The sequence below is a fragment of the Bactrocera neohumeralis genome, chromosome 4 (genome assembly GCF_024586455.1).
Source record: "Bactrocera neohumeralis isolate Rockhampton chromosome 4, APGP_CSIRO_Bneo_wtdbg2-racon-allhic-juicebox.fasta_v2, whole genome shotgun sequence".
In the NCBI taxonomy this organism is placed as follows: domain Eukaryota; kingdom Metazoa; phylum Arthropoda; class Insecta; order Diptera; family Tephritidae; genus Bactrocera; species Bactrocera neohumeralis.
In genome coordinates this window covers 6664893-6672888 of record NC_065921.1, presented here as the reverse complement: position 1 = coordinate 6672888, position 7996 = coordinate 6664893, and the positions used below count along the sequence as shown (strand labels likewise).

The 7996-nt window shown below is 34.4% G+C and overlaps 2 protein-coding genes across 4 annotated transcripts; one reads left to right on the top strand and one right to left on the bottom strand.

The window, feature by feature from the left end:
• The first annotated feature begins 1731 nt into the window (after nt 1-1731).
• On the top strand, nt 1732-5301 carry LOC126756937 (synaptobrevin). 3 transcript variants are annotated; one of them, XR_007666655.1, is made up of 5 exons: nt 1732-1927; nt 2122-2211; nt 2987-3294; nt 4254-4479; nt 4577-5301. XR_007666655.1 is itself a non-coding variant. In XM_050470446.1 (4 exons), exons 2-4 carry the CDS (start codon nt 2165-2167, stop codon nt 4645-4647), a joined length of 426 nt encoding a protein of 141 aa, XP_050326403.1. In that variant the 5' UTR covers nt 1734-1927; nt 2122-2164; the 3' UTR covers nt 4648-5301. The 3 variants fall into 3 exon arrangements, 2 of the variants coding, with proteins under 2 accessions (XP_050326403.1, XP_050326404.1); XM_050470446.1 differs by lacking the exon at nt 4254-4479 and having other exon boundaries at nt 1734-1927; XM_050470447.1 differs by lacking the exon at nt 4254-4479 and having other exon boundaries at nt 1735-1927; nt 3023-3294.
• Nucleotides 5302-5403: 102 nt separating this feature from the next.
• Nucleotides 5404-7675, bottom strand: LOC126756918 (uncharacterized). The gene is made up of 5 exons (XM_050470420.1): nt 7356-7675; nt 7103-7256; nt 6834-6959; nt 6614-6763; nt 5404-5734 (listed from the first exon to the last, which is right to left on the bottom strand). The coding sequence occupies exons 1-5, from the start codon at nt 7673-7675 to the stop codon at nt 5564-5566; spliced, it is 921 nt and encodes a 306-aa protein (XP_050326377.1). The 3' UTR covers nt 5404-5563.
• Nucleotides 7676-7996: the final 321 nt, after the last annotated feature.

Here is a 7996-nt window from a genome sequence, read left to right as displayed (position 1 = left end):
TTCCATTCCAAGAAGAGTGAACTTGTCTTTCCACTTCAAATAAACATAATTGTTGGCCAAAATACAAAACAATTTGCTAGTAAACACTTCTATTTGCAAATTTCGTTTTGTCCAATTTTCGTGGGTGTTGAACTCGTTACAATTTTCTAATTTCCTGACCGTGACCATGAGTTCGGCAACGCAAGGCATCTCATTGCGAAACAAATATGGACGCCTCTTTATTACGCGCTCGAATTCTAAGGAATTTATTTATGACATAACGAACTTTACGGTACGCTGCGGAAAATTGTCCAACTTAGGCGTGAAGTAAAGCAAACACACACAAACATACACATTGGCATGTGCTTAACCGAGCAATGTAAGGTGCATTCACGGATTTGTTAGAATTCGCAGTGAGTAATTAATTTGTATACTCGTTTGCCAAATAAATATATACACACATACATATGTCTCTTTGTATGTGAGTCTGTAAGTAGACGTTTACTTAGTTGCCGCACTCAAATTAATAAAGATTATTGCTGCCACATGTTGGTTTATGGCATTTGGTCATACTTGTACGTTTGTATGTTACACACACATGTATGTAATTGCTTGCGATACCATCGTATGATCAACGGACCTTAAAGAAGGTCGTCGCAGTAGGCAAGTTCATCTATCAATTTTTGGCGACATTTCCAAATATTCATTATACATACACACACACGTAGTTACATGAAATAATCAAGTTCGAATTCTTGCGTAGCTAAGACCGTGGATGACAGAGAATCATAATGAGATGAAGAGACCTTTGACTTCATGGTCATTGTTATATTTCTGCTAAGCCTTTAAATCTTCCTTATTTAGTTATATTATCAATTCGAAACCTATGGCAATAGGAAACCTATCAAAGCTCTTTAAGACTTTAGACCTTCTAACCCCAAAAAATCCATTAATGTTTCTACGGCAGACAGATATCCTTGATGTGATTTGGAGGTGGCCGCATAAAAGTCGGGGTCTGGTCAAGTTACATACAAATTCTTGTACTGGCAACATAGAATGAAGGCTTTCTTCAAAGAATATGCATATGTATATTTACTTTCATCGATTGCTGGCGAGAATTGGGTGTGCTTATACCAAACTAGTGATTTCCATCCTTTTGTGTATGTATATGTACATATATATGTACATCCATAGACTCGCATACATGAATGTGAATGAATATGTTTCGCTTAACATAAAGTGAACCCTAAATAATTTAAAAAGGGTCACACACAATAATTTTAGTTTGCTTAATTACACCCCATACCCCTATACGCATATATATATATATATACATATTATTTTCAATTTAAAAATTCCTGTTGTAAACTTTTAAATATTATATACATATATGGTAATATGAATTTAATATTTTGAATTGTTGTGAGCGCCTTATGTCTCTGCGGAATATACATTCCTTTGGTGCACCCGGTGTTACCTTCCGCAGTGTTGTAATTAACAAATATTAACCACACTTCAACCCAACAAAATTAAATGAAATAAATAGATATTGGTAGATATTTACTATATTCGATGTTTAATATTCGTCTTCAATTTATAAAGATAAAAGTTTAACTTAGTTATGAAAGACAGACCAACATGTATCATTCTCCACTGCTTTTGTTACAGAATAAACTGCTATGCCGACACAAGTCTCCTACACAATTCGCATGCAACAGCAACCCTTGACCATTCATTTCGCTTGAACAAACATTCATCATCCAACAAAGCGGCGAAAAGCAGACAAAAACGCCGAGCAGTTAGTTCATTTTTCACGATCCTTTCTGAATTTACTTTGTTTCTCACCTAAAAGAAATTGCAAAGGTTGTGTTTTTAGCTGCTGCGATAAATAAAATACGCACAAAAAGAAAACAATACAAAGTGTTGTGATTTAAAATATAATATAAAGGTAAGTTCAAGTGTTTTGAAGCTCAATTAAAACTGTGCAACAAGTCGCTAAGTGAAACAAGAAAAATATATACATTTCATTGTGGTGATTCATCCGGTTTTGCGTGACGACTTGACTACTAGCACAGTTCTTTTGTGAGAGCTAGAGCGCTTAATTACGATTTGTTTCATTATTTGCCTTTCGCTTTGTTCCAGCAATTGACGCACAAAGTTCGGAAGAACAACAAAATTTTAAGAAATGGAGAACCCAAATGATTTTCCGGCACCATCTGGATCAACAACTGAGTAAGAATGCAGATTTATTTATTCTATAGTGTGATAAATCATAAAAGTTATAATCATTACATGTCAGTGTGTTATCAGTCCGCTAGACTTTAGTGCTATTATTGCAATTAGCACATATTCGCCATCTTGGCCAGTGCAATAGAATTGGTAACGTACATATGTTTGTACCTACACTAAATACGTATGTACTCGTATTTTCCTAATGTTTGGTTATCTTTAATACGTGGGTTGGTTTATTGCTGCAGACAATTTACATACAAACATCAAACTACGTGGATTGAAATAACGTTTTATTAAAATCCATTAGTGACTTCAGAGTGCAGAAATAGAATTAGTTAATATATATATGTGTACATACATTAATATCCATGTGACCGTTTGTGGCTTAACTTCATCGCTATTGCCGGTATGACCTCAATGGCCTTAAAAAGTTAGCTGACATTTGTATTACAATTGATATGACTACTTTGCAAATACCATAAGGGCAAGTGGGGGAAATACTTCACAGCTGGTGCTGCATGCAATCATTAGTTGCTTAAAAAAGAATTGTATCGTGCACTTGTCAGCCTATTAGTTGCGTACATACAATGAATACTTAATAGTTCTGGTAAAGAACTTGGTCTAGCCTGTGTTGTCTGTGTGTTGTACAAATGTTTATACAGGGTGTTTTAGGTGGGTTAGCTGTTTGACACGCTTCTCGCCAAAAATTTCTACATACGAAATGAAATGGACACCCTGTTATATTTTGTAATCTAACCCGTATAAAATTGTATAGTTTTCCTGTTTTACCCCCGCCTCCGAACTCTGCCAGTCCCAGCAATAATAATCAAGCGCAGAAGCGACTTCAACAAACCCAAGCCAAGGTCGATGAAGTGGTCGGTATTATGCGCGTGAATGTGGAAAAGGTTCTGGAGCGCGATCAGAAACTATCGGAACTGGGTGAGCGTGCTGATGCGCTGGAAGCCGGTGCCTCGCAATTCGAACAACAAGCTGGCAAGTTGAAACGCAAACAATGGTGGGCTAACATGAAAATGATGATCATTATGGGTGTGATCGGTGTGGTTCTCTTAATTATCATAATCGGTGAGTACGGATCTAGCAATGTAATAGAAAGTAATTAAATGTACAGTCATCAATTTCTTTCACTGTGTCAATTACAAATTATGATAAATGGCTTTTGACATTTGGACTGCGGTGCAATTTAATAAGGGGTTCAGAGTATATTAATCGATATTATTGGTTTTAAGGTTTTTGAAAACTTTTTAATTAATTAATTATGTCAAGGGGAAGAACATTACGTTGTATGTATAACTAATCTTGTTCTTTTATTATTTTTTCTATATTTTAAAATGTTTTGCGGGAAATTTTTTTTATATTTTTTATTACTTTTTTTATTTTTTATTTTTTTATTTTTTTTATTTTTATTTTTTAATTACATTTTTTGTGTTTTTTTATTATTGTTGGTGCAATTTTATGAGAAGGTTTTAGGGTATATTAATCAATATATTATATATGTATGTACTTATCATCATTTAAGTTTTTAAAATACATTATCTTTCAATTAATTAAATAAGTTAAGGTACTTTTTTTAATAGGATTCACATAAAATAAATATAACAAATTTATTTTATATTGTTTTTATTTTAATTCAATGTCTAAAATTTGTAAATGCAATTTTTATTTACTAATTTCATTTATTTATTTTTATTAACGATTATTTGTTTTTTTTTTTTTGATTTTTTTAGTATTAGTAATAATTTTAATTTTTTTTTTAATTTTGAGATACTTGTTATTATATTAAGTAAATAATAATACTAAATGCATGCATGTTTGCAAATATGAAATTTTTAACAACTTTTTTTTCAACGGGTTCTTTTGACCTTAACTTATCAGCTAATCGCCGTTATCACTTTTCAATTTTCGCATTTTCATTTGGTGTTCGTTAACCTTTTAGGTTTTTATATGAGAAACAAAATTTTTTATGTTGAATTCAAAATTATATAGCTGTTTTCGCCACTTTTTTTTTACTTTTTTATTTTCAGTTATGCTCTTTTATTAACCGGTACCAATTAGCAGTTGAAGATCAACCTTTTAAATATATACATGTTCTCTATAAGTGTGTGTTTTTGTCTATATATGTATGTGTCTAGTGTTTTCAGTTTCTTTAATTAAGCATTTTTGAAATAAAAAGCAGTAAATAATTGTTTAAGTAGGAAAAGTAGAAGTTTGTACCGACGCAATACGTCTGAAAGCCATTTTTTTTAAAGTGTAAGTAAACGCTTGCTAATAATGTGTCGATTGTAAGACAACTGTTTTTTCGATCATTATAACAATAATTAAATATTCCTCTCTCTAACGTTTACAGTATCCTTCCTGCCATCCGGCAGTAGCAGCTCTGATTCACATAACCAAATTCAAAACACGACATCACCTTAAAAAGCTCAGACCGCAGTGGCCTTATGATGATTCCTTGTTGTTTTGATTGAAAGCATTAGACGTGGTTTTTAAAAAATGCACAAAATGCCAGCGCACAATCAATATGCATTGGATCGTTTCTTTAATACAGCTCTAACTGAATGTCTTTAAACAGTATACAAACAAAAATATATATACATAAATCATTATACATATATACAAGTAATATACAAAATGTATGCCTTAAATATTATACAACGGATATCTGAATGAAATTGTAATTGGAAATGTAAAACATAACAAAGCAAAGTATTTGTTTAATTTTGTGTTTGTTTAATTGTTTTTTGTAATATAAAAACGTTTGTCGTACTCTTAATTGTTAAAAAAGCCGAAATCCATTTGACATTTTTACATATACAATATTAAAACGATTTGTAAAATTATATTGCTGTTATATACATATACAGAGTACACATACATATATATATATAAAACTATATACATGTATATTTACATAAACATAAAATACTTTAGTGTTGATTTTAGCGTTTTCGAAGTATTTACACACAATATACATATTCTAACGGTGTATGAGAGGAAACAAACAACTATTTACAAAATGTAAACTATACACATACAACAAATAAATTAAGCAACATTTTGGAAAACATTAAACGCGTTTATTACTCCATTAAGCAATAGTAAATGGCATGACAAAATACAATATGTAAAAAATATATATACACATACATATATACATGAGGAACATACATATTTATTTATGGAACAGCTGTTGTTTGACTTTTGTGCAAATATTAACGTAATTTTCTTGTATACAATTGCAAGAAGAAAAAAAGAAGCGAACGCAAAGATAATCATTAACTGGAAGCTGGATCGGTGAACTTTATACACTATTTCTTTTCTTTTTTGTACTTGGCTAATGGTGTTGGCGTTTCATTGCTGCATCGAGTTCCTCAAAGAGTAAGACGTTCATCGAGAAGAGCGTCATGTAATTGATATAGAACAACGTGCCATACATATGTGGACCATATGTGTCCATCCAAATGAACTCGGCACTGCTTATAGCCTTCGCGCACATCAAGATGTACTGCAAAGAGTTGTATTAAAAAAAAAAATGAAATACTTGATCGCATAATGTGTAACAATAAATAATTGTTAATTTGTTAATATGTGACTTGAGCGTACGGCTATATAAAGGGTTTGACCGGAAAGTAATAGGACTGAGTCGATTTAAAAAAACTTATTGAACTAATCGTTACAATTCATTAAAAACTTTTGAAATATGCTCCTTCTGCGTCGATGCAGCGCTACCAGCGCCATTTCCAAGCATTGAAGGCGTCATGGAAGGCATTCTCCGGGGTAGCCTTGAGAACCGAGGTGCATGCTGCTTAGATCTCTTCTGTAGTCTCAAAATTCTTGTTTTTCAGCGGCTCCTCAGGCAAGGAAAAGTCCGGGGACCACATCTGGGCTGTAGGGCGGCTGCGGAATCGCTGGGATGCCGGCCTGTGCGAACAGGGGCGTTGTCGTAGAGCAACTTTCAATCGACTGCGATGTCTTAGCGAAGCCGATTGACCCTTCGTTTGAGTCTCTTGTGGACTTCGAAGTAAAACTTGGCTTTAACGGTTTGTCCAGGAGGAATAAATTCAATAACGACGATGTCGAAGAAGACAGTGAGGGTCGTTTTCACTTTAGATTTGCTCATTCTTCCCTTTTTTAGGCGAGGAAACGCCGCAGTGTGCCACTCGGAAGATTGACTATTTGACTCGGGATCATACTCAAAGATCCACGACTCGTCACCTGTGATTACGTTATTCAAACGTCTTCAATTGACTGAGAATTCATTCAATTTCCTTATAAAATTTGCGTTGCTCATACGACATGGTGCACTGTATGAATGCTCAGTACGTTTATTAAACTATAATGTGAAAGTGTGTTTGTGTGTGTACGTGTGATCTTTAATACTTACAAGCGACATGAAAAATGTCATGGTTAATGTCATAACCACATCGAAGTAAGGACTTTGCAGTGAAATCCCAACAATAATACCCATTGAGGCGACTAAAAAACAACGACATGTCCAAGCGAATATAAATGCCGGCTTATATACATAATAGTCCTGTAGGGATGTGAGGAAATAGCAAAATATTATTGTTTTTCATTGTCGTGTCCTGAAGATGTGTACTTACTTTTTTCGAATGAGCGATCAAGATGCCCGCCACTATGACAACTGTTGATATGAAACCCGAACACATCAATTGAGTCAAATTATATGAGGACAATGGCATCGCTACTGGGACGCTGGAAAGTTCAAGCTTTGGAAAATTCAAAGTTAGAGGGTATACTTTAACTTGGAATATTTGTATGTATGTAAGCATATTTTTATTTGTAAAGCGATGCTTGTGCGGTGTTTAGTCATTTCCGGCGTAGTATACTTTCGGGCAGTTAATCAACGTACCATTATAACTGTATAGCAATAAAACACCGCCATATGTCGGCCCTTCGTTATGTCGTCATAAAAGAATACCAAGGTAATCAGCATTGTGAAACTCAAGACGAACGGCAGCAATGAGAGACAGTAGTGTGCTTTCACATAATTGGCAATTGCGTTGCTGCAACAAAAACAACAATGCAACCAAAGCGAGAAAAATGAAACCAAGATAATAGTAACGGTTCAATGCACTACGCAAGCACACCAAACACAAACATACATTTTATATATTAATATCCACTGACTGATGCTCACAACCAAGTAGCCAAGCGCGTGCAGATGCACCTCCACAATGAAGTCTGTGTGTATTTTACGCACGGCGAGTACAGCCTCCGGCGTGTCGTCCTGCCACAGTGGAACTTTACCAAAGAATTGTATTTCCTCTTCTTCTTCGACTTTCACCACTGGCAATTTGTATTTCCTTGGCGCTTCAGCTGGAATATCATCCGCTTGCTGTCTGTTAAAAGCGGCGGCTTCGATCGCTACTGCGGCCGCCGCCGCGATGGTTGGCTGTGCGCCGATTACTTTTACCAACGGCATTGCACTTCAGATTGCCCAAATCTCTATTATTTATATACAAAGCGAATTGTAAAAGCAAAAGCTTTTACACTTTGTTGACGTTCGATGTCAATGCTCGTCTTGATGTAATAAAATTTTGAATTTGTTTTTTGCTTTTCATTGCTTTTTTTTATTTTTTTTTTTTGTGTTTTGGTGTGGCCATACATACCGTTTACATATATTTGATAATAGTTTACATGTATATTGGCGCATCTTCGACAGTGACCGAGAGAGGGACGGAAATCGAAAACAATTCCTCCGAGCCTATCTAGTTCTCGAGGGTATATTCTATCGTCGACCTTC

Coding starts and splice junctions, on each gene's coding strand:
- LOC126756937 (XM_050470446.1), top strand. CDS start 2,165: ATGGAGAACCCAAATGATTTTCCGGCACCATCTGGATCAACAACTGA. Junction 2,212..2,986: donor CCATCTGGATCAACAACTGA/GTAAGAATGCAG, acceptor AAAATTGTATAG/TTTTCCTGTTTTACCCCCGC. Junction 3,295..4,576: donor TCTCTTAATTATCATAATCG/GTGAGTACGGAT, acceptor TAACGTTTACAG/TATCCTTCCTGCCATCCGGC.
- LOC126756918 (XM_050470420.1), bottom strand. CDS start 7,675: ATGCCGTTGGTAAAAGTAATCGGCGCACAGCCAACCATCGCGGCGGCG. Junction 7,257..7,355: donor TGGATATTAATATATAAAAT/GTATGTTTGTGT, acceptor TTTTTGTTGCAG/CAACGCAATTGCCAATTATG. Junction 6,960..7,102: donor ATTGCTATACAGTTATAATG/GTACGTTGATTA, acceptor AATTTTCCAAAG/CTTGAACTTTCCAGCGTCCC.